Source organism: Pelophylax lessonae, assembly GCF_965119305.1.
Source record: "Pelophylax lessonae genome assembly, chromosome: 6".
NCBI classification, from domain to species: domain Eukaryota; kingdom Metazoa; phylum Chordata; class Amphibia; order Anura; family Ranidae; genus Pelophylax; species Pelophylax lessonae.
The window spans coordinates 8,170,972-8,197,198 of NC_138773.1; the positions used below are offsets into that span (position 1 = coordinate 8,170,972).

General features: G+C 42.1%; 1 protein-coding gene across 1 annotated transcript in view; it reads left to right on the forward strand.

Moving 5' to 3' along the window:
* LOC309558390 (uromodulin-like) overlaps positions 1-26,227 on the forward strand; it is a gene marked incomplete at both ends in the record, with an annotated part of 77,776 nt that overhangs the window by 11,407 nt on the left and 40,142 nt on the right. Inside the window, 6 exons of the mRNA XM_082261465.1 lie at positions 666-686; positions 3,807-3,950; positions 6,010-6,275; positions 6,358-6,471; positions 13,604-13,781; positions 25,214-25,387. Of these exons, the coding sequence (XP_082117591.1) occupies positions 666-686; positions 3,807-3,950; positions 6,010-6,275; positions 6,358-6,471; positions 13,604-13,781; positions 25,214-25,387 (897 nt within the window). The remainder of the gene's footprint in view (positions 1-665; positions 687-3,806; positions 3,951-6,009; positions 6,276-6,357; positions 6,472-13,603; positions 13,782-25,213; positions 25,388-26,227) is intronic.

Genomic DNA, 26,227 nt, shown 5'->3' on the forward strand with positions numbered 1-26,227 from the left:
CAAGGTTCAGTGTTATTAGTGGTGTACCCCAAGATTCAGTGTTATTAGTGGTGTACCCCAAGGTTCAGTGTTATTAGTGCTATACTGGCACTTTCTTATCCAAGTGCCTGCATCACCCTGAAGGAAGAGGACCAAAGAGGGGACATTTTCACCCGTGGAGGTGCTGAGAGTGAAGGATTTTTACAGAAAGATTATTATCGAATGCTGTTAACCTTACAGCAGTAAGTTTTTAGCCCTGATGAAGGGGGAGTGCTGAACTCCCGAAACTCGTTGGCTGTTCCAAAATAAGAAATATTTAAAAAGTTTATACAAGCTGGTGTGGCGCTCCCATCCTTTCAAAACTTTAACGGTGTGGCAGAGCCTACATCTCAATAACTAATCCATTTCATTTTCATAGGCGCAACACATTGTGCAACAGGATTGGTTTTTCCAACGGTACATTCAAATAATAAAAATAATAAAAAATGCAAGGAAAGAATTACACTGTATATACTATTTTAATCAATATAATGCACTTATTTTAAAGTGTGAGTAAGTAGTTGACCCTAATCAAATCAAACAATATAGGTGAGGTTGTCACCCCTTTGACACTTATTAAATTGTGTAGAAAAGAAATTTATTGCAGGAATCTTATAATGATTTATCTTTTTCTTCATGTGTTTTAGATAATGACTGTACACAGAAAGGTAAGTGAGGAATCTCTGATATAAGAACGAGAAAAAATATATCAATATATATTTATATCAAAGCGAATAAGGAAAGAATACCCCCAGGGGTTTTTGAGCAGCAAATAACATTTTCTTGAGCGGTAGTAAAAAATATTGATTTTATTAGCAAATTGTTAATAGAATATATTTTACATACAATAAAATATGAGCTCTGGTTACAAGATTGATATTATTCCATCACAGGTAATGACAAAATTGGTAAGGTCATATACAAAAATAATTAGACAATCACAACCAACAAGATGGTACCCCGACGCGTTTCAACCTATGAAGTAAAGTCTTCTTCAGGGGGTATGCAATATCTATATAATGCATTAACCACTTAAGCCCTGGAGGATTAATCTGCTCAAAGACCAGGGCCTATTTTGCGATTCGGCACTGCGTGAATTTAACGGACAATTGCGCGGTCGTGCAAAGCTGTACCCAAATAAAATTGACGTCCTTTTTTTTCCCCACAAACAGAGCTTTCTTTTGGTGGTATTTGATCACCTGTGCGATTTTTATTTTTTGCGCTATAAACAAAAAAACAGCGACAATTTTGAAAAAATAACAATATTTTTCAGATTTTTTTATATGAAATTCTCAAAAAAAAAAAGTAAAAATCAAAATTTTTTTTAACATTTTAGGCCAATTTGTTTTCTGCTACATATTTTTGGTAAAAAAAAAATCGCAATAAGGGTATTTTGATTGCTTTGCGCAAAAGTTATTGCATTTACTAAGGGAAAGATTTCTGTCATTTTTATTGTTTTTTTTCTTTTAACAAATAATGGCGGCGATCTGCAATTTTTTTTGCAGGACTGCGACATTGCGGCGGACAGATTGGACCCCTAACTGACATTTTTGACACTTTTGGGGGTACCAGTGACATTACTACAGTAATCAGTGCTATACATATCCACTGTTACTGTAAAAAATTACACTGGCAGGAAAGGGGTTAACTTTATTGGTGATTAGTGGGTTAAAGGTAATCCCTTGGGGTGTGCTTCTAACTGTGGGGGGGCATGGCTTGTAATGTAACCACAGAGACATACGATCTTACATAGCAGGATCGTATGATCTCTGCAGTTACATCAGGGAGAATGACAGGCGGTTGTGTTTACATCAGCCGCCTGCCTTTCTCCCTCTCCAGCAGGAGATCGTGAGTGGCCGGCAGACATCGGAGCCGCCAGTCACTCGCGCGGAGATGCCAGGGAAAGAGCGGGGGCAGGAGCGTGCCTCCGGCGGCGCGCGCTCGCCCCCTACAGGCTCCTGGGCGAGCAACGTAGTACTACGTCGGTTTGCCCAGGAGCGCCAGACTGCCGCAGTAAATGTACTTGCGGCGGTCGGCAAGTGGTTAAGGAGTTAGCAATAAAATATACATCACATAATAAACTAGCTATAAAAAATATAATTTGCATATTTACCATAAAGCTGATGGATATTGATGTGCCAGAGAGTATTTCCATAGGTACAGAAAAATTCCAAAAAGGGGTCCTTCCAAGGCCCTGGGCGGCTGGAGAGGGAACTGACTTACAGGGGGGGCACATTGGGAACACCCTGTGGGACAACGAGAAACCTGTCTGCAAAAATATTCCCAATGTAACAAATGTGGAATGTATAAATGGGACATTTAGGTAAATCAGTGAATAGATAAAAAGGAGAATTGATCCAGCCGGATGATCTAATGGATGCACCTAAGGTGAACGGCTTTCAAGAGCTAGAAAATAAAAAAAAAACTATATGTTGAAAACATTGGGAGATGGCAAGTGGCGGTATCCGGTTAAATCAATGAATATCAGAGGGAATTTTCCCATAAGAAATAATGGGAACTCAGATGATTCGTTCCATAACTATTTATTCATAAGTCCATAAGTTTATAATACATATAAAAAAATTCTAGCAATGTGATAGGTTGTGTAACCAATAAGTGTCCATCCACAAGTGGCGCCTCCACAAGGGGATGAGAAACAAAAATTCAGCAATAGCTACAGAGTATAAAAGAGATGAGAGGCGCCTCTAAGTGTAGCAATATGGTTACATTAAATAAAGGTTCAACATTTAGCAACTCACATGGTAGATGATTAACCAGTTGCCGACCGCCGCACGACTATATACTGCAGCGGTCAGCCCCGGCCAGGCAAAGTGACGTATATATACGTCACTAGCCTGGGAGCCAATAGCGGGCAAGTGCACTCCGCCGGAGGTGCGCTCCTGCCCCGGCTCATTCACGGACACCTCCGTGCGTGTGACCGGCTGACCCGATGTCCGCCGGTCACTCGCGATCTTCCGCTGTGCAGGGAGAAAGGCAGGCGGCTAATGTAAACAAAGCCTCCTGTCATTCTCCCCTGTGTAAAAGCACAGATCACTCGGGCCTGCTATGTAGGACCGTTGATCTGTGCTGTTACACACACAGCCACACCCCTGCACAGTTAGAAGCACGCCCCTAGGGACACACTTAAACCCTCCCTCTCCAAAAAACATGCAAAAAACATGCAAAACATTCTCAAACCAAGTTAGTGCCGGTTCACACTATAGCGATGTAAGACATTGCATGTTCTGCGCACCGCACTGCTCTTCAAATCACATGCGATGTCTATGCGATACTGTAACTATAAATATTAGAAAATATCATACATACTATTATCTTCTTCTATAACTCACCACTGAACCGGTCTACCAAACACCCGCTGTCTGTCCTCAGTGCTCCAGTCACTACTGTGTCTGCTGCACCCACCGCCCTAGAAGATCCAGCCTGCCCTGCATGAGATGGGGTGCGCTGATGTCTGACGTCATTGCACACACCACGATCAGGTGAGGGACATTCCCCATATGGCTGAATTTGCATTGCATAGACATCGCATGTGATTTGAAGAGCGGTGCGGTGCGCAGCACATGCGATGTCTTACATCGCTATAGTGTGAACCGGCACTAACTTGGTTGGCAGGCACCCCAATACTTTTGGTAATAGAGTGTACATTTTCCAAATTCATCACCAAAATAGATTGCAAGGTTTTGTTACAATGTTGCCAGTGATCCTGAATGTGTTTTTATAAAAAAAACAATAGAACATTGTTTTTGTCTGATCCATTTGTGTTACAGAGGGGACCTCCCTTACTGTAGTGATGGAACCATTTATGACCTATTGGGGTTTTTCGTACTACTTGGAGAGTTCTCTGAATACTATATCAGCCAGATTCCCCTGCGTCACACGACAATATGCTTCAATAATCCTGGAATATGCAGGTAAATATAAAAATCAGATCTTTAATTTGTTTCATTGTAACATTTTAATTTCTAGGCAATGTTTTATTTTGTAGAAATGATTTCGATGGTATCTGTGAGAGCAGCCAAGCTGACAATTCTGATGCAATTCACCGTGCCAATCCACTTCCTCCCATTCTACCTCCAAACCGGCATGTGCTTCTTCATACTCCGCCCCTGAAACAAAGTCCACTTTTCCAGCTCCCATCCCTGCGCCTATGCTCATATTTTACCTTTATGTTCCTCAACTGATAGTCACTTTTTTATATTTTCCACCCCTGGATTAATGCACATTTTTTCAGACTCTTCTTCTGAGCTGATGCACATTCTTCCCCCTATCAGGGCCGTCTTTAACACAGGGGAAAAAGGGGCAGCTGCCCTGGGCCCAGTCATTGTTGTGGGGCCCAAAGCAGCTGCCTCTTGAGCAGGGGCTGCCTGCAAATAGTTGGTAAGTGCATTTGGGAGGGCCCAAGAAAATGTTTGCCCATGCTCCAATCAATATTAAAGACGGCCCTGCCCCCTATAAATAATGATCGGTGGGATGTCTAAGCCCTTCTTTGCCTAATATCTCACTCAGTCTCTGATGTGCTAGTAGGAGGGGTTTAGGTAGTAACACCCCTTCACAAACATACACAGGGGTATGGTGACCCTCTACAGAAGGACATAGATGTTCCACTGACCCACCATTGTAACTGGGGAATTGTTGGGACCCTGAGAAAAAAACTCAAAACAGCCTATGATTTTGTAAATAATGAAACTCAAGCCTTTTCATTAAGAAGACCTTATAGAATTGTTCACACTAACAGTGGAGGGGCAATAAAACCCAATGGGCGAGCAGTGGTTTTACCGTCCACCAACCACTTCCTCTTTATCTGCAGAGTTGTACACATGCTGCAGCTGCAATGCATGGCAGGAACTATACCCCCTTTGACTGGTAGCAGGTGCTACTGCCCACCAATTGCAACCCATTTACCACTTGTGGACTGGTAAATTCTACCCCCTGACCAGGCCATTTTTTTGCAATACGGCACTGCGTTACTTTAACCGCTTGTCAAACAGCAGCCATGGCTGTCCCGCGAAACGACGTACTTGTACATCACTACGCGGGACCACTAGTGGTGGTACACAGGTGCACCAATTGGCCACAGAGGGAGCCAATCGTGGGTACAGTGGCTGTGATTTCTGCCAGGCACCCGTTATCGCTCTCCATGGAGTCCGAACGTCTGGTCCAAACAAGCTATGTAACGTATGTCAGAAGATGGAGTCCAGCTTTAAGTGGGTGGGGCTTCTCTCCAAAAGCCCCACAGCTGTGTGCAATGCATTAAGGGTCTAAGTGTTAAAGCAGGTGGTAAGGAGGTGGTACAACACCTCCTCACCACCTGTCAAATGCCCTCTGAAGAGCATTCCAAATGCACAATACACTTCAGAGACCAAAGCACATGTGAACGAGTCCTAAAATAGCTGGGGAGTACAAAGCAAGTGTTAACAGTTGAAATAAAGGACACTAGTTCACGAGCAAGTAATGTATAGCACAGCTTAAAGAAAGCTGTGGCCAGAAACAACATGTGCAACAATCAGGACTATGTAACATACGGCATTGAGTACGGCAGAGTACGGCAGAGTACGACCTAATGCAGAGAATACAGAATGCAGCAATAAGGAGCAGGAAATGTGCAACACTGTGAATAGGGTCCAGGGCGCAGGGCGCAGGGCGCAGGGTGCAGTGGTTAGGACTATGAAATGTACAACATGTTACTTTGAATCCTTGTTTGAGCCAATCAAATCACTTAGGTCAAGGATCTAGCTTAAAACTGGGTATGACACATGCCGACACATTCTATGTTTCTATGTTTCTATGACTGGCTCCTTTATGTGCAAAGTTGTTTTTTTTATAAGCAGAGCTGATATTAACAAACATTGTTAAGCCATGGATATCAAGATTTTGATGAGTAGTTTTGTGCTTTTACCATTGCTTTTGCTGATAATAATGTTTGGCACTTTATTCTGAGTATTTCATTTCTACAATTTTTTTTTTTTTCAGAAACCAATGAAACTATCACCAGTGACAGGAGTGTCTTCTTGCAAAGCATATCAAAAAACTATGACGATGACTCTGATGCTTATTATGAATACTTGTACCAATTATGGGACTGCAATCAATCTACCCTCTATGGGTTGAAGAGAGCTTTGGAGATTTCCCCCTCTGAGTCTGTCATTGTATTTTTTATATTTGGCTCTATGGCAGATTACAATGACACTCAGCTTATGTCTGAGGTTTATACATTGTTAGAGGAAAAGAAGTCCCAAGTAAGAGTCTTTAATATAAATCATACATCGTCTACGTATCTCTACTCTCTGGCTAAACATGTTTTTTTTTTTTTTTCTACAGGTTTTTTTCCTGTGGTTCCCATGGTGGTGTTCTGTCCAATATGATGCATTTGATGAAATTGCATCTCTTAGTTATGGAGAATCAATTAATATGGAGAATGCAGATTTTTATAATGTAAGAATCATATTAGATGCATGGGAAGCCTACAGTATTAGTGAAGACAAACCATTCAGGTGGTGGATACATTATGCATGTGATTAAATTTCATATCTACTGTATATGTCTGTAGATTGCTTTAGAGGTTATAATTTGTAATGAGCCAAACTGGCCTGGGCTTGGTTCAAAAGCAGTTGGATGAACTTCAAAGAAGCTTGGGTGCTAAACCCAAACCCCTTGGAAATCAATGGGAGCCAAATCTATCAAGTTAAAAATGTCAATTTCTATGGCTACTAGGTAAGGGGGTATCAGAAATAGCATAGTGTCCTGGGGAACATGTACTACCGCAAAACATTTTTTTTTAAATTTCTATTTGGCCAGGAGCAGTAATCTTTCAAAAAAAAAAAAAAAAAGACAAAACTTCTATTAAAAATAAAAATCCAATAAAGTCCCTCATTGTATATGCATCATCAGTCACAATTCCCACTGGGTGCATGCTACTAATCCTGACAGTACCAGCTACCAAAGCTGTCATCAGCTATATAAGGGAAGGGGAGGGAATAGTGATGACATCATTAACCACTTGCTGACCGCCCAGTTTTACTGCTACAGGGTGGCCTCATTGCACAGGATCATGCATTAATGTGATCCTGCATTTCTGGGTATCGGGCGCAAGTGCGCTGCTGGAGGCTTGCTCCTGATGTGATTGCAGACAGCGGGAGCTGATCAGCGAGTCCCGTCAACCTAATAATCATTCAGGACACAGGCAGAATGGTGATCGGCCTAGGTAAACAAGGCAGATTGCCATTCTGTCATTAAGGAAGGCATATATCCTGTGTTCCTGCAAAGCAGAGCCACCGATCCACGCCTTCCCCTAGTAAAAGCACCTCCAACACTACACTAAAACCCCAGCTAGGCACACAGTTAACCCTTTGATAGACAGTACATAGACAGTACATATTTCTAACACTGATCACTATATTAGTGTCACTGGTCCCCAAAAAGTGTCAGTTAGTGTCCAGTTTCCCACCGCAATATCACAGTCCCGCTGTCACTGATCACAACCATTACTTGTATAAAAAAAATTGATAAACACTCCATAAATATCTCCCATAGTTTTGTAGACACTATAACTTTTGTGCAAACCAATCAATATACGCTGATTGGGATTGTTTTACCAAAAATACGTAGCAGAATACATTGGCCTAAATTTTTGAAGAAAATGTATGTTTTACATTTATTTTTATTAGATATGTTTTTAGCAGAAAGTAAAAAATATTGCTTTTTTTCAAAATCGTTGGTCATTTTTTGTTTATAAAAAAATAAAAAACACAGAGGTAACCAAATACCACTAAAAGAAAGCTCTATCTAGGAGGACAAAAAGGACATAAATTTAATTTTGGTACAGTGTTGCATGACCGCACAATTGTCCGTTAAAGTAACGCAGTGCGGTAGAGCAAAAAAAAAACGGTCTGGTCATGAAGGTGGTAATTCTTTTGGATCTGAAGTGGTTAACCAAATATGGTTCCAGCCATATTCGATCAATGTCATTGCCCAAATGTGGCCAAATTAGCCAATGGCAATATTTTGGTAGTGATGTCGCCACTAATCCCAACCCAACACTATTCCCACTATTGCCAAAAAGGATGGGGATGCTGGGGACGTAAGAACCTGCACCTTCCTTAAGAAAAAGTGACAGTGGAAAGCTGTAATATATAGAGGTGTTAGAAAGTAATAAAAAGGCCACTTCAATATTTAGTGCTTGGCTCCCACCAAACGGGAGGCTGAATGGGCTAAAATTTGGGAGTTCTGACCTAGTAATAAGTGAGCTGATGCCGGTTAAACAAGAAAAAAACAACAACATTGGACAGCGCAGTTGGGTTGAGGGGTGTGGAGAGAACTTTAGCTAGTAATTTATTATCTAGATTGAGTTTTGATATCAGTCTGTAGTTGGACCAGGATGCATTGTCTGTGTGTGGTCACGTAACCCAATATATGTTTTGATGTTTTTCTTTTAAAGTGATATTAAAATCTTGGGTTTTTTGTTTAAAAAAAAAAAAAAAAAAACAGGCATGTTATACTTACCTGCTGTGTGCAGTAGGGATGGTCGAACGGTTCGGGTCGACCATCGGTTCCACCCGAACATTGACTGTTCGAAATTCGGCAACCAGAACCGACCAAAATGCAATGGGACAGGAACTGTGCTTTAAAAGCCCGTGATTGGACCAGAACCATCAGTAAAAGCCAATTGAGGGGGCAGCAGGATGCTAGGAATGTGATTGGAGTGACTAGGGGGTCCAGAGGCCAATCATTAGTGAATACGCCCCCCAGTATATAAGATAGCCCCGCCAAATCTCTAGCATTGTAATACAGGGACGTGGAAGAGAGTGGAAGCAGTTCTGTTACTCCTGCTTCAAAAGTGTCATTTAGCAATTATTAGTGTGAGGAAAGGGATATCTAGTGTAGTTAGGGTGCTATTTTCCACTATAGTTAGATTTAATAATCTAGTTTCTGTAGGGAAAGTGTTAAGTGTCAGGGTGACCGTAGTGTAGTGTAGGGTTAACTGACTCTGACTGCTTTGGCAGGGTGACCAAACCCTTCCATGTCAGGGTGACCGCAATAGAAAGCCATAGAAAAAAGATTGTTTGTATTAAAATTGCAATAGAGCAGGATAGTGGCTTCGCTCCTATCGCACCTGGCCAATTTTGTAGCAGGCATTTATTGGGCTTTTTTGTGGATGTGTTTGGAGGCAGACATGACATCAGAACTTCTGTGTAGGGGTATATATATACACACACATGTATGTATATATACACATACAAATATATAGAGGTGAAAGTAGCAGAACCCTATGCCTGCGCTAATGAAATAATTAACAGGCATAGGACTTCGCTCCTATCACACCTATATGTGTGTATGTGTATATATATATACATATATGTGTGTGTATATATACCCCTACACAGAAGTTCAGGTGTTATGCCTGCCTCCAAAGACACCCAAAAAATGCCCCAAAAAAACGCCTGCAACAACACACCTGGGCGTTTTTGTAGCAGGCGTTTTTTTGGGCATTTTTTGGGCGTCATTGGAGGCAGGCTTAACATCTAAACTTCCGTGTAGGGGTATATATACACACACACACACATGTATGTATATATATACACATACAAATATATAGAGGTGAAAGTAGCAGAACCCTATGCCTGCGCTAATGAAATAATTAACAGGCATAGGACTTCGCTCCTATCACACCTATATATGTGTATGTGTATATATACATATAAGTGTGTGTGTATATATACCCCTATACAGTAAATAAAGAAGTAGAAAATCAGCGCAAAACTTCTAAAATCGGTGAACCATAAATATCTATATAAATCAGATAATTAAAGCAACTCGATAATAATTATTTTAAATCATCAATCTTCAAACATGACTAAAGTGCTTAAGTGCCAAAGTGAAAGTGCACATACTGCAGTAAATATATATAAAATAAAGAGATAAGAATCCACGCAAGTCTAAACTTGGTGAACCCAAAATTCTGGGTAAGAAGAGGTTACAAAAATGTTGGATGTTAGACACTCTTCATCACAATACAGGTAGATAATAGAGATGCTGGATAGTAAAAATACTACACAATCTTCAAATAGTGAAAGATAAAGTGACCCTGTGTAAGAGATATAAATATCCCAGAAGAATAAAGTGCTTGAGTGATCTGAGAGGTGATCAAAAATTAACTGAATAAATTAGGTGAAAATCCAGTGCAAGAGTGAACAACTATAGAAAATTCCCTATTGAATGAAAGACTGATCAAAGGATCAAAAATAAATATGTTCATAAAAAAATTACAATGTGCCCTATGAAGAGTAAACCACTGTAGCTCTTCAGGTGAAAAATGAAATAAATCAATAAATGATGACAAAAGTGATAGTCATCCCCAAAAGATGAACCTCATTAAGGAAGATGTGAGAAACAGTGAAAAAATTTAAAAATTCATAAAAATGCCCTATGAAGAGCGAACCACTACCAACTCTTCAATAGTACAAAAATAAGCAAATCAAAATGTGATGGTGAAAAATATCACAAAGTGACAAATGCACTGTGACATGTGAAGTGATCCGAAGGTAAAGTCTAATAATGATAAATAAAACAAAATCAAGTTCATAAGGTGAGATGATCAGATGCTTCCGGTGATTCCCAGTGCGGAATTTAGTGAGCTAAGGTTCCACAAAATAGGTGTAATGGCCGCTCACCTCCATTAACACTCATAAGTGCGTTTCAGGTGTCACATGTCAACCTGCAGACCTTGGGGGATGACTCCTCAGGTGTTATCCTCAGAGATATGGGTATAATATATGTATCACAATCCAAGTCTTCTAGTGTGGCTTCAGGCAGGGGGTGACTGCTAAACAGCTTATTTAAGGCACTCGTTTACCAGGGAAAAGATAGGAAGCAAATCTCATAGTGTAGTATGTTCAAATAATATTTAATGGTTCAAGTTAAAAGTTGCACTTACAATTATGCAGATAATCAAACGCTTTATGGTAAATGCCGCCGATGCGGTTACAGCAATCGCTCCAGAGGCTTCCGGTCTCGGCCGTAGACCCGGAAGTGACGTCACCACGGCTTTTCCGACACGTTGCGTCACAATAAAACGCGACTTTAGAAAAAAACGCCTGCAACAACACACCTGGGTGTTTTTGTAGCAGGCGTTTTTTTGGGCATTTTTTGGGCGTTTTTGGAGGCAGGCATGACATCTGAACTTCTTTATATATATATATATTACTTTCTGCTATAAAGCACAGCCGATAAAAAAAATATAAAAAATCTAATTTTTTCATTAATTTAGGCCAATATATATTCAGCTACATATTTGTGGTAAAAAAAAAGAAATCCAAATAAGTGTATATTGATTGGTTTGCACAAAAGGTATAGCATCCACAAACGATTAAATATTTTTTTTGCATTTATTTATATATATATTTTTTTTTTACTAGTAATGGCGGCGATCAGATATTTTTAGCGGGACTGCGGCATTGGGCCAGACAAATCTGACATCTAACTGACACTTTTTGGGGACCAGTGACACTAATACAGTGATCAGTGCTAAAAAAGAAAAATGCACTGTTACTGTACTACTGACACTGGCAGGGAAGGGGTTAACATCAGGGTCGATCAGGGGTTAAGTGTGTCCCTATAGGGTTCTTACTAACTGTGGGGGGGGTTTGCACTGATTGGGGGGGAAACAGAGATCTGGTTCTTGCTTAGCAGAAACACAAGATCTTCATCTTGTCCCCTTGCAGATTGGCGATCTGCTTTGTTGTGGCGCTCTGCCTCTCCTGGGCATGATCCCCATTGTCTGGCGGACATCCCCGCTAGTCAATCACGGTGCGATCGCACCTCCAGTGGAATGATGGGGCCATCTAGTGGCTATTGAACTAAACGACGTACAGGTACATTGTTTTGCTCAATAGCACCACTTTGACGCAGTAAATACACGCCGTCTGGTCTTTAGGTGGTTACAAGGAAAAACCTTCTGCCTTTAGAACCATTTTAAACCACAAAAGATGAGGCTGAGGACTGATATGTTTTTATCTATATAACCTCATTGTTTGATCAATCCTTCGAGGCTCTGTGAGAGTCTCATAAGGATGCATTGTGGGATTTAGAGTTTATCCATATACCAGGAACACACAACCCAGGTCTCCTTGGTGGTTCCCAGGTCAGTATATGGAGCGCTAAGGTTTTGGATAACCAAGAGACATCTCAGTCCACTTGGCCACTGGACTGGACCAATTCTTGTAGGACAAATCATCAATTATCATAATGCCATGGTATCATTAGCCCTTGATCTTCATCGAGATCATTAGATCTTGATGAAGATATACCTTAAGCACTTGCTGACCGCCCGCCGCCTTTTTACTGCGGCAGGGCGGTTTGGCTGCGTCCAGTCACGTAGTACTATGTGACTGGAGTGCATGTGGTTTCGGCGGTGCGTGCACGCCGCCGGAGCCGGAGAGGCGGGAGGATAGGCGGTGATTGCCGATGCTCTCCCGCGATTGTCCGGGAAACCGAGAGAAGATCCGCCTGCTTATTTAAACCAAGCAGGCGGATCTTCTCTCAGACAGGCAGGGAGAGATCAGCAGTTTCAGCTAAGCTACAACCCCCGAACTCTCTGTGCCTGTCACAGAACCCCCCCACACATTCAGTAAGCATACAGGCATAAATTTAACCCCTTTGATCATCCCCAGTATTAACCCCTTCCCTGCCAGTGTCATTTATACAGTAACAGTGCATATAATTTAGCACTGATTACTGTATCAGTGTCACTGGTCCCCAAAAAGTGTCAAAAATGTCAGTTAGGGGTCTGATCTGTCCGCCGCAATGTCCCACTAAAAATTGCAGATCACCCGCCATGACTAATTAAAAAAAAAAATTAATTAAAAGTCCAAAAATCTATCCAGTAGTTTTTAAACGCTATAACTTTTGTGCAAACCAATTAAAATACGCTTTTTGGGATTTTTTTTTTTTTTTAACCAAAAATATGTAGCAGAATACAAATTGGCCTAAACTGATAAAAAAAAAATATATATATATTTTTTGAGAATGTTTTATAGCAGAAAGTAAAAAATATGGCATTTTTTTTTTTAAATTGTCGCTCTTATTTTGTTTATAGCGCAAAATCTAAAAACCGCAGAGGTGATCAAATACCACCAAAAGAAAGCTCTATTTGTGGGGAAAAAAAGGACATCAATTTTGTTTTTGGGTACAGCGTCGCACGACCACGCAATTGTCAGTTAAAGTAACGCAGTGCCGCATCGCAAAAAAATGGCCTGGTCTTTAAGGGGGTAAAACCTACCGGGGCTGAAGTGGTAAATGTCTGGTTGTATGTAGGAAATATTTTAATTTTGGTTTCGATGATAACAGATGCCTTGTGCGTATATATATATATGTATATATATATATATATATATATATATATATATATATATATATATATATATATATATATATGTATATACATATATATATATATATATATATATATATATATATATATATACACACATATACACACACAGTATATTCCTTTATAAATATTATTTGTTTACTTTTAAATAATGTTTTCTTTTTCTCTTATTTGTGGCAGCTTTTCCGCTCATTGGAATTCTTTTTGTCAAAACCTCTAAATTCATCTGCGCGCATCCTGAACATCAACACACAGATCAATGATACATATACTGACGTGTTCAATGTTACAAATTCTATTACAAATTTGTTGATCACAAGAGATGAGATGTTAACTCTTACATTTACTGATCCCAATGGTACGTTCTATAGACTTACAGTAAAAATTTCTAAATGTATATATTATTATTATTATTATTATTATTATTATTATTATTATTATTATTATTATTATTATTATTATTATTATTCAGGATTTATATCACGGCAATTAACAAACTGAAGGCAGACATTACAGTTACAATACAATTTGGTACAAGAGGAATCAGAGGTCCCTGCTCCTTAGAGCTTACAATCTAAAAGGGAGGGTCAATTGATACAAACGATAATAGCTGTGAGGGATGAGCTGATGTAGAAAGTGAAACATTGTATTAGTTAGAAGCCGGATAGGCTTCTTTAACCTGTTCCAAGCCACCCGCTGCAGATATACTGCCGCAGGCAGCCCCTCCGCCGCAAACCGACGGAGCCCTACATCGGTCACGCGCCTGCTGCTAGGGGACGAACACACGCCGCTGGCGCCGCGCTCCCGCCCTGACTTAGCAGCTGGGACTACGATGCATGGGGCCACCTGCAATCGCTCCCCACTGAGAAAGAAGTACGGGCAGCTGTTGTAAACACAGCCAACCGTTCTCTCTGGAATGATCACAGATCCTTCTATATAGGAACACAGGTCTCTATGGTCATTTCACAAGCCCCTCCCCCATACAGTTAGAAACACTCCCCTAGGCTTACATTTAACCCCTTGACCAGCCACTGTGTTAACCCCTTCCCTGCCAGTGTCATTAGTACAGTGCATATTTTTAGCACTGATTACTGTAGTAATGTCACTGGTACCCCCAAAAGTGTCAAAAATGTCAGTTAGGAGTCCGATCTGTCCGCTGCAATGTCGCAGTCCCACTAAAAATCACAAATCGCCTCCGTTACTAGCAAAAAAGAAAAACAATAATAATGACATAAATCTTTCCCGTAGTTAGTAGCTGCGATAACTTTTGCGCAAACCAATCAAAATACGCTTATTGCAATTTTTTTTTTTTTTTTTTACCAAACGTATGTAGCAGAAAACGAATTGGCCGAAAATGTTTAAAAATTTAGATTTTTACATTTTTTTGGGGGGAATTTCATATAAAAAAATGTGAAAAATATTGTTATTTTTTCAAAATTGTCGCTCTTTTTTTGTTTATAGCGCAAAAAGTAAAAATCGCACAGGTGATCAAATACCACCAAAAGAAAGCTCTGTTAACCGGTTGCCGACTGCGCACAGTATATTTACTGCGGCAGTCAGCCCCGGCCAGGCAGAGTGACGTAGATCTACGTCACTCACCTGTCACTGCTATTAGAGCCAATAGCGGGCGGGCGCGGGCCCGCCTCGGCTTGTTCAGGGAGGAGTGCGGGCGTGTGACCGGCGGACCCGATGTCCGCCGGTCACACTACGATCGTCGGTACAGCGGGAGAAAGACAGAGCGGCTTATGTAAACAAGCCGCCTGTCATTCTCCCTGTGTAAAAATGCAGATCAGACTGTTCTACTATGTAGAACCATTGATCTTTGTTTTTACACCAATAGCATTGTCCCACTACAGTTAGTAACACGCCCCTAGGACACACTTAACCCCTCCCTGTCCAATACAGTTAACCCCTTCCCTGCCAGTGTCATTTTTACAGTAACAGTGCATATTTATAGCACTGATTACTGCCGTAATGTCACTGGTACCCCCAAAAGTGTAAAAAATGTCAGTCAAGGGTCCGATCTGTCCGCCGCAATGTCGCAGTACCGCAAAAAAAATCGCAGATCGCCGCCATTACTCGTTAAAAAAAAAACACCAAAAATGACAAAAAATTTTCCCTTTGTTAGTAAACGCGATAACTTTTGCGTAAACCAATCAAAATACGCTTTTTGCGATTTTTTTTTACCAAACATAGGTAGCATAAAACAAATTGGCCGAAAATGTTAAAAAATTTTGATTTTTACATTATTTTTGGGGGGAATTTCATATAAAAAAATGTGAAAAATATTGTTATTTTTGCAAAAATTACGCTCTTTTTTTGTTTATAGCGCATGATCAAAAAATTGCACAGGTGATCAAATACCACCAAAAGAAAGCTCTGTTTGTGGGAAAAAAAGGACGTGAAATTCGTTTAGGTACAGCGTCGCACGACCGCGCAATTGTCAGTTAAAGTCACGCAGTAAAAAAATCGCAAAAAAACCCCTGGTCAGGAAGGGGGTAAAATCTTCCGGGGCTTAAGTGGTTAAAAATGACATAAATCTTTCCCCTAGTTTGTAGATGCAATAACTTTTGCGTAAAACAATCAAAATACGTTTATTGCAATTTTTTTATTCTAGCCTCCCGAGAGCGAGCGCCGTACATGTATGGCGATTTGCCTGGGAGTATAACTGCGGCAGGTGGTCGTTAACTGGTTAAACACTTTATGAATGGATTAGAGTTCTTTTGAGCACTTAGTGCATTTATTTGCAAATATATATATTTTTTTTAATATCTATTTTGCACTTATATATACACAGTATATAATTACAATTATTGTGGTTAGTATTCTATGTGGTTTCACTTCTAAGCAAGCGCTGTGATTACTAATCTTTTTTTCCAGTTAATTTCCCTATTGGGTGAACAGCATCTGTTCATTGTTTTTAATATATTGACTAAGCGTGGGTTCTTTTTATTATTATTTAGGGTTTCATACATTATCTAGTTTATGGGGAATTTTTTTTTTGGTTTGCCAGAAACTTGAAATGTGAGCCCATTCAATGCATTCGTGATCCTGGATCCAGTTCATTCTAAGGGTCTTAGTGATAAACTTTCAGTTTGTTTCCAAACATTGTGCAAAATGTTGGGAAATCAAAAAGGAGCCCTAGTTAATGTTCAGTGACTTATGTACCTAACTACAGTATATTACCAAAAGTATTGGGACGCCTGCCTTTACACACACATGAACTTTAATGGCACCCCAGTCTTAGTCCGTAGGGTTCCATATTGAGTTGGCCCACCCTTTGCAGCTATAACAGCTTCAACTCTTCTGGGAAGGCTGTCCACAAGGTTTAGGAGTGTCTATGGGAATGTTTGACCATTCTTCCAGAAGCACATTTGTGAGGTCAGGCACTGAGGTTGGAGAGAAGGCCTGGCTCGCAGTCTCCGCTCTAATTCATCCCAAAGGTGTTCTATTGGGTTGAGGTCAGGGCTCTGTGCAGGCCAGTCAAACTCACTCATCCATGACTTTATGGACCTTGCTTTGTGCACTGGTCCAAATAATTTGGTGGAGGGGGGATTATGGTGTGGGGTTGTATTCCAGGGGTTGGGCTTGGTTCTTTAGTTCCAGTGAAGGGAACTCTTAAGGCGTCAGCATACCAAGACATTTTGGACAATTTTTATGCTCCAAACGTTGTGGGAACAGTTGGGGGATGGCCATTTCCTGTTTTCAACATGACTACACATCAGTGCACAAAGCAAGGTCCATAAAGACATGGATGAGTGAGTTTGGGATGGAGGAGCTTGACTGGCCTGAACAGAGTCCTGTCCTAAACCCTATAGAATACCTTTGGGATGAATTTAAGCTAAGACTGTGAGCCAGGCCTTCTCTCCAACATAAGTGCCTGACCTCACAAATGCACTTCTGGAAGAGGCGCTGTTGTGGACAAGAAGGCCTAGCTCACAGTCTCCACACTAATTAATTCCAAAGGTGTTCTATGGGGTTGAGGTCAGGACTCTATGCAGGCCAGTCAAGTTTCCTCTACTCCCAACTTGCTCATCCATGTCTTTATGGATCTTGCTTTGTGCACTGGTGCGCAGTCATGTTGGAACAGGAAGGGGCCATCCCCAAACTGTTCCCAACAAATTGGAAGCATGAAATTGTCCAAAATATATTGGTATGCTGATGCCTTAAGAGTTCCCTTCACTGGAACTAAGGGGCCAATCCCTGAAAAACAACCCCACACCATAGTCCCATCTCCACCAAATTATTTGGACCAGTGCACAAAGCATGAACATGGAAAGGCATGAATGAGCGAGTTTGGAGTGGAGGAACTTGACTGGTCTGCACAGAGTCCTGATCTCAACCCGATAGAGCGCTTTTAGGTTTAATTAGAGCGGAGACTGCGAGCCAGGCCTTCTTGTCCAACATTAATGCCTGGCCTCACAAATACGCTTCTGGAAGAATGGTCAAACATTCACATCGACACACTCCTAAACCTTGTGGACAGCCTTCCCAGAAGAGTTGAAGCTGTTACAGCTGCAAAGGGTGGGCCAACTCAATATTAAACCTTACGGACCAAGACTGGGATGTCATTACAGTTATTGTCCGTGTAAAGGCAGGTGTCCCAATTCTTTTGGTAATATAGTGTAGGTAATGTAATTAGTCAAGTTGAAAAAAGTCCATCTACTTCAGTCTTTCCAACACAGAGGAACCCTTGAAATAAATTTCTGGTGTCGGGGAACCCCTGCTAAAAATGAAAGATCTACAACTCATGACTAGAGATGGACGAACATCGGCCGGGGCGGTTCGCGAACGTCAGCCGCAAATTTTCACAAAAGTCCGCGAACCGCAAGTTCGCGGTGGGTTCCATTGACTTTAATGGGAGGAAAACTTTAAAAACCTTTAGGTCATATTTGCAGCCACAAAAGACGTACTAGCTGTGCACAAATAGTCCCAGCACATAGACAATGTCATAACAGAAGTATTGCAATTGGAAAAGTTGCCCTAATTTTTTTTTTTTTTTTTACAGCAAAAAATTATTTTTTTTTTTTTTCATAAATCAGCCAGAACTGACAGCAGCCGGTAAATACATTGTCTAATACATATTAGGTCCATTCACACATCTGTAAAATGGGTCCGCATCCATTCCACAATTTGGCGAAACCTTTACAGACCCATTGATTTTAATTCCAGTCTGAAAAATTAGGCATTTCCAGGATAAAGAAGTAAGTGTCGGCATTTCAGGCCCCAAAAATTACCCACATGGGTTTACCTGACAGCTAAGAATGTAGTATTTGATGGCTGAAGGTACATTAGGCATTCACAGGTGACAGAAGTAAGTGTCGGCCATTCCAGGCCCCAAAAATTAGCCCACATGGGTTTACCTGACAGCTAAGAACGTTGTATTCTGTGGCTGAAGGTACATTAGGCATTCCCAGAATACACAAGTAAGTGTCGGCCAGTATAGCCCCCAAAAATTAGCCCACATGGGTTTTCCTGACAGCTAAGAATGTTGTATTTGGTGGCTGGAGGTACATTAGGCATTCACATGAAAAAGAAGTAAGTGTCGGCCAGTATAGGCCCCAAAAATTATCCCACATGGGTTTAACTAACAGCTAAGAACGCAGTATTTGGTGGCTGGAGGTACATTAGGCATTCACAGGTTACAGAAGTAAGTGTCGGCCAGTATTGGCCCCAAAAATTAGCCCACATGGGTTTACCTGACAGCTAAGAACGTTGTATTTGGTGGCTGGAGGTACATTAGGCATTCACAGGATACAGAAGTAAGTGTCGGCCTATATAGGCCCCAAAATTTAGCCCACATGGGTTTAACTGACAGCTAAGAAAGTTGTATTCTGTGGCTGGAGGTACATTAGGCATTCACAGAAAAAATAATTGTCGGCCCTGAAAGGCCCCAAAAATTTGCCATTCAATGGACATGAAATTCCATTTATGCCGCTGTATGTGGCAAAGCCAAGGACCAGGAATTGCTGCGGGTGGATGGCGGTCTGGTGGATATTTGTGGCCTGGCATTAGGGATTTGAATCAAACATGGTCTACTAGTCACATGTGTTGAATTCTTAAGAGATCCATGCCTCATTAATTTTTATAAATGTGAGGTAGTCTACACTGTCATGAGATAGGTGAGTGCGCTTATCGGTCACGATCCCCCCTGCTGCGCTGAACGTCCTTTCAGACAGGACACTGGATGGGGGGAAAGCCAACAGTTTTATTGCAAATTGGGCAAACTCTGGCCAGAGGTCAAGCCTGCCCACCCAGTAGTCCAGGGGTTCATCACTCCTCAGAGCGTCCACATCGGTCGTTAACCCAATGTATTCGGACACCTGTCGGTCTAGGCGTTCCCTGATGCTGGATCCGGAGTACAGCTATCGATGGTTCGGCTGAAAGAAGGATCTCATATCTGAAGTGACCAAGACATCTTCAAACCGCCCTCTTCTTGCAGGCGCTGTTGGATTGCTACCCGCAACGGTCTCTCTGTGACTGGAAATTCCTCTGCCAGCGCACGTAAAAGCAGAATGCTGCATTTCACACAGCAAGGCCTGGAAGTGCTGAATTCTGACTGCCCTCTGTGATTGTGGTAACATTTCCGCCATTTTTTGTTTGTACCGGGGGTTTAAGTACGTTGCCACCCAGTACTGGTCCTTGGCCATTATGCTTTTTATACGGGGGTCCCCCTTAAAACACTGGAGCATGAAGGCCCCCATTCACACTAAACTGGAAGCGGTGTAGTGGCCTGCTTCCAGCTCATCTTCCAGGATAATGTCATCCTCGTTCTCCTCCCCCCAACCACAAATAACACCAGGGATCCCAGAAAGTTTTAAAGCATGCTCTTCTTGCTCCTCCTCCTACCCCCGCACCATCCTCCTCTGAATCCTCTTCAGACTCCTGCTGTTGACTTGTCTCAGATGGAGTAGCACCCACTGGGAATTCATCCAACATTGCAACTTCCTCATCTTCCTGCTCCTGCTCCTCGACGGCTTGATCAATGACACGACGCAATGCACACTCCAGAAAGAAGGCGTAAGGTACGATGTCACTGATGGTGCCCTAGCCGTGACTGACCAGTTTGGTGATCTCATCGAATGGCCGCAGAAGTCTGCATGCATCCTGCATTAGGCAGCCACTGGCGAGGTGAAAAAAACCCAAGCTCCCCAGAACCTGTCCTGCCGCAGAGTTCGTACAGGTATTTATTAACTGCATGTTTCTGCTTGAGCAGCCTATCAAGCATATGCAACATTGAGTTCTATCGCGTCGGGCAGTCACAAATAAGACGCCTGACGGGCAAGTTGTGTCACGGCTGAATGTCAGCAAGGCGAGCCATGGCTGTGTAAGATCTTCTGAAATGGCCAGAGAGTTTCCTTGCCTGCCGCAAGACGTCCTGGACCCCAGGGTATTTGGCAACAAATCGCTGCACCACCAAGTTCAGGACGTGTGCCATGCATGGCACGTGTGTTATTTTGCCCTGTTTCAGCACGCTCAGCAGATTGGCACCGTTGTCGCACACCACTTTACCAACAGTCAAATTCAGCGGTGTCAGCCACTGATCTGCCTGCGAACGCAAAGCTGAAAGGAGTGCAGGACCAGTGTGGCTCTCGGCTTCCAGGCACAACAGACGCAGCACAGCATGGCAACGTCTCAGCTGGCATGTGGAATAGGTTCTGGGGATCTTGGGCGGCGCAGAGACGGTAGCAGTGGAAAAAGAGGGGTCAGCCGAGGAGGAGAGGAAGGATGTAGGAGGAGGAGGAGAAGAAGAGGCAAGCCTGCATGCAATCCGTGGTGGTACAACCAAATCTACACGGGTCACATGCTTGACGGCCGCCAGAAGGTTCACCAAGTGGGCAGTAAAAGTGATATATCTTCCCTGCCCGTGTTTGCTAGATCTAGATGTGTCTGTGGTCAGATGTATCTTGGCACCAACACTGTGTGTCAGAGATATATTCACTTGCCACTGAACATGGCCATCTGCTCTGGAATGCCCTTCTGCGAGAAATATTTCCTACCTGGGACCTTCCATTGTGGTGTTCCAATGGCCACAAATTTACGAAAGGCCTCCGAGTCCACCAGTTGATATGGCAGTATTTGGCGGGCTATCAGTTCCGACAAGCCAGCAATCAAACGTTGGGCAAGAGGGTTATCCGGCGTCATCATTTTTTTCCGCTCCAACATTTGGGCCACAGAAGCCTGCCTTTTTCCAGAACAACGTGACGACGGCATCATGGAAGGTGAAGTGGAGGACAAACGTGAGGAGAGAGGAGAAGGAGAATAGGCTGGACGGTGAGAGCCTGGAGTGTGGCTTTGTGGGTTCTGATGGTGTTGCTCCCACTGGGCTCGGTGATGGGAATTCAGGTGCCTTCTTAAGGCGGTTGCCCCTAGGTGAGTGTTGGGCTTACCGTGACTTATGTGTTGACTGCAAAGCCTGCAAATGGCAACACTGTTGTCAACAACGGACACATTAAAAAAAGCCCACACTGCGGAGCCATGTGCCAGCGTCCTGGGAGCGCCAGATGTGACTGTACATGGTTGATGGCTCGCTCCTGATATATTTGCAGTCTGCTTTGTACCTCTTGTGCAATGCAAGTTCTGCCTGCTTCTCCTCCCTATCTGCCGGTCCATCTCTCCCTCTGAACTCCCCTCCTCTTCCTCTCTTGTGGGCACCCATGTGACGTCCATAGACACGTCATCATCCACGTCACTTTCATCATCCACGCCACCACTAATAATCGAGATCTCGGAGTAGGCAGCAACAGCGGGGACCAACCTTCTTGGGCTGATCTGGGTACTGTCGTCAGACTGCTGAGTGGTGGCTGTTGCTACCTCCTCTTCCTGATCCGATGCCAACAATGGCTGCGCATTGCAAATGTCTTGTGATGGATTGGAAAATAATTCCAGAGACTCAAGCGGAGGGTATGTGGTGGTGGTGTTTGTGGTGGTGTCTTTGGGGGTGCACACAGCAGAGAGTGAACAGGGTGCAGATAGAGAGGATGAGGAGGGTGCAGAAGAGGAAGGCTGAGTGAGCCACTCAACCAAGTCTTGTGCGTCCTTTGACGTAATCGAACGTGCCTTCTGAAACTTCACAGTTTGGCCCTGGCCTACTGCTCCTGCCCTACCCCTACCACCACTGCGTAAGTGTCTGCCTCTTCCTCTGCATGTCATGTTTTAAATTACCCTGTGACAAAAGTCTCTAGAGAATCGCAGTATATCTGGAAAAAGGTATATAACACCCCGCTTCAATCTGTTGTATTGGGGGGCCACAGGTTTATCACACCAGTTCTACAAATAATTGGCCAATAACTGTTGTCACTGTGTGTAGCACAGTTAACACAGCAAAAGAGGCCACATTTTTGCAGAACTAAAATACAATCTTAGAAAAGTATACTGTTAAATAACACCCCACTTCAATATGTGCTATTGGGGGGCCACTGGTTTATCACACCAGTTGTTCAAAAAATTGGCCAGTGAGTTTGGCACTGTGTGTAGCACAGTTAACACAGCAAAATAGGCAATATTGTTGCAGGACACAAATACACTTATGAATGTATACTCAGATAACACCCCACTTCAATATGTGGTATTGGGGGGCCACTGATCTATCAAACCAGTTGTTCAAAAAATTGGCAAGTGAGTTTGGCACTGTGTGTAGCAGACTTAACACAGCAAAAGAGGCAATATTGTTGAAGGACACAAATACACGTGTAAAAGTATACTCAGATAACACCCCACTTCAATATGTGGTATTGGGGGGCCACTGGTTTATCACACCAGTTGTTCAAAAATTGTCCAGTGAGTTTGGCACTGTGTGTAGCAGACTTAACAAAGAAAAAAAGGCAATATTGTTGCAGGACACAAAATACACTTGTAAAAGTATACTCAGATAACACCCCACTTCAATATGTGGTATTGGGGGGCCACTGGTCTATCACACCAGTTGTTCAAAAAAATTGGCCAGGGAGTTTGGCACTGTGTGTATCAGAGTTAATGCAGCAAAAGAGGCAATATTGTTGCAGGACACAAATACACTTATGAATGTATACTCAGATAACACCCTACTTCAATCTGTGGTATTGGTTGGCCACAGGATTATTACACCAGTTCTACAAATAATTGGCCAGTAACTGTTGTCACTGTGTGTAGCAGAGTTAACACAGCAAAAGGCCAAATTTTTGCAGGACTAAAATACACTCTTAGAAAAGTATACTGTTAAATAACACCCCACTTCAATATGTGGTATTGGGGGGCCACTGGTCTATCACGCCAGTTGTTCCAAAAGTTGGCCAGTGAGTTTGGCACTGTGTGTATCAGACTTAACACAGCAAAAGAGGCAATATTGTTGCAGGACACAAATACACTTGTAAAAGTATACTCAGATAACACCCCGCTTCAATATGTGGTATTGGGGGGGCCACTGGTCTATCACACCAGTTATAATACATTAAAAGTGCTTTTGTCACTGTGTGTAGTATTGCTGCAGCAACGCTCAGTCACCACACCAGTCACAATGCTGCACAGTGCACAATACTAATCCACTATAATATGCTTTCTACAAAGTACTGTATATTATACCGTAGATTACCCCCCGCCCCCTATATAGTGCACTGCACAGCAATACCAAAAAAATTGCAGCCCTCTAAATGACTTTAGTGGACATTAACAGAGTGATTTGTGTCACTGCTGCCGATCTCTAACTGCCCCTAAAGCACAGACTGGATACCTGTCCCTAAGCTCAAAAGAGACTGTAGTAGACCTATACCCAAATACCAGCCCTGAAAAGGACTTTTGTGGATCTTAACAGAGCTATTTGTGTCTGGCAATCTCTCCCTCATGAACACAGCAGACCTTTCCCTAGGCTGACAAAAAGCGGAATGTGAAATGGCCGACAGATCAGGTCTATTTATATTGTAGGGGGTATGTCCATGTGCTGAAATGTTTCAATTGGCTGTCCCGTTCCACCTTACGGCTGTGTCATGGGTCAAAGTTCTCCCCAATGTAAACTAATATGGCCACCGCGAACAACGCCATGTGTTCGCAAAATTGGTGGGTAGCGACAAGCAAAATATGCCGCAAACCGACCACCGGGCGAACCGCAAAGCCATCTTTACTCATGACACATTAGTGTGACAGTCAGTGGGAAGAATGCTCCTTACTATTGTCACCATTGGGAAGAATTACCCCCTTACAGAGAGCTGAAAGGAACAATGGTGTCATTGGAAACTTATCTGAAAGGCAGAAATTGCCTATTGCTCAAGGAACCCCTAGAAATCTCAGGAGGAACTGTGGTTGAGAAACCCTGGTCTTCATACAATAGCAAAAAGAAATTGAACACATAGAAAGCCATTTACAGAATCCTATCCTACAATTACTCACAGATTTATCATTTTCATTAGAGTGTTCATCTTTAGTAAAAGACATTAACTGCGGAAACTCTTCTAGTACACAGCAAACAACGTAAAGATCATTTCTGCTTTATGTTTATTAAAATTTCATAAGTAGGCATCTAGCCAGCTTGGCGTTACTATGAAGGTAATATTTTGTGGATGATGTGAAATCAATAGATATTTGATGCAAAAATTGTCTAATTTTGGGGGCTGGATTTCTCAATTTTTTTATATTTTTTAGCTTTTATCTGAAATTCCTTAACTAGAGAAATAAGTGAATCTGTCTGCTCAGCTTCCCTCCCGAATCAAATGAACTTTTTTGACTTACAATTGTTTGACAAAATGTGTTTAGAAGACTTGTTGTCAATGTGTATATTTATCTGAATTGCATTTATTTTTTTACCCTTTATTATTTTAGAAAACACATTTACATTTGAAGAAAATACGTATTATAGTGATTATTACTACACTTATTACTACATGAAACGTGTAATTGTAAATACAAACTTGTTAAAAAGTCCGGCTGCGGGATCCTGGCTTCTGAACGCTCAGGGGAATGACACACTCTCTGTACAAGTCTTAGGATTTACTGGTAAGTTCTTTCATCTTGGTGTATATGAGAATTTGTGAATCTGACAGCCAGGTTCTCTCCAATAACTTGTCTAATAGATTAACTCCTGAAATTTGGATAATGGTAAACTTAGACTGGATTGCACAGATTCAGATGGCCAAAATCCAAATTGGTTCATTGTGAACAAGGCTGCGTGCCTAAACGCATCAGCTGTTTTTAATCTTGACCTTCATGTAGCTAATAAGAATTTTCATTCGATTCTGGAGTCGTCGGCTACATCTTTCTTGAAGCTGCTTATTCAATGGCTGGAGGCCATTTAAGCCAGAGTACCCAGTGAAGGACTCCACCCTTAATCTATGAGGTGTGTTACCTGGAACGCTTTTTAATCAGAGAATAGCATCAAGTCAATTAAACTCCTGGGATATTGATCTGGTCAGTTAAGTAGTAGAGGGGGTTGTTAATCAGTTTCAGTTGCTTTGGTTTTAATGAAATTACCAGCAGATGCAATGGATGGGCAACAATGAGACAACCTCCAAAACAGAATGGTTTTACAGGTGGAGGCCACGGACATTTTTTTTCCCTTCTTATCTTTTCTGACTGTTTTTTCCTAGTTTTGCATTTAGATAGGGTCAGTGTCACTACTGGTAGCATGAGGAGATACCTGGACCCTATAGAGGTTGCACAGGCAGTCCAACTCCTCCAGGATGGCACATCAACACCTTCCATTGCCAGAAGGTTTGTTGTGTCTCCCAGCACAGTCTCAAGAGCATGAAGGAGATTCCAAGAGACAGGCAGTTACTCTAGGAGAGCTGAACAGCAGAACCGGTATCTGCTCCTTTGTGCAAGGAGGAACAGGATGAG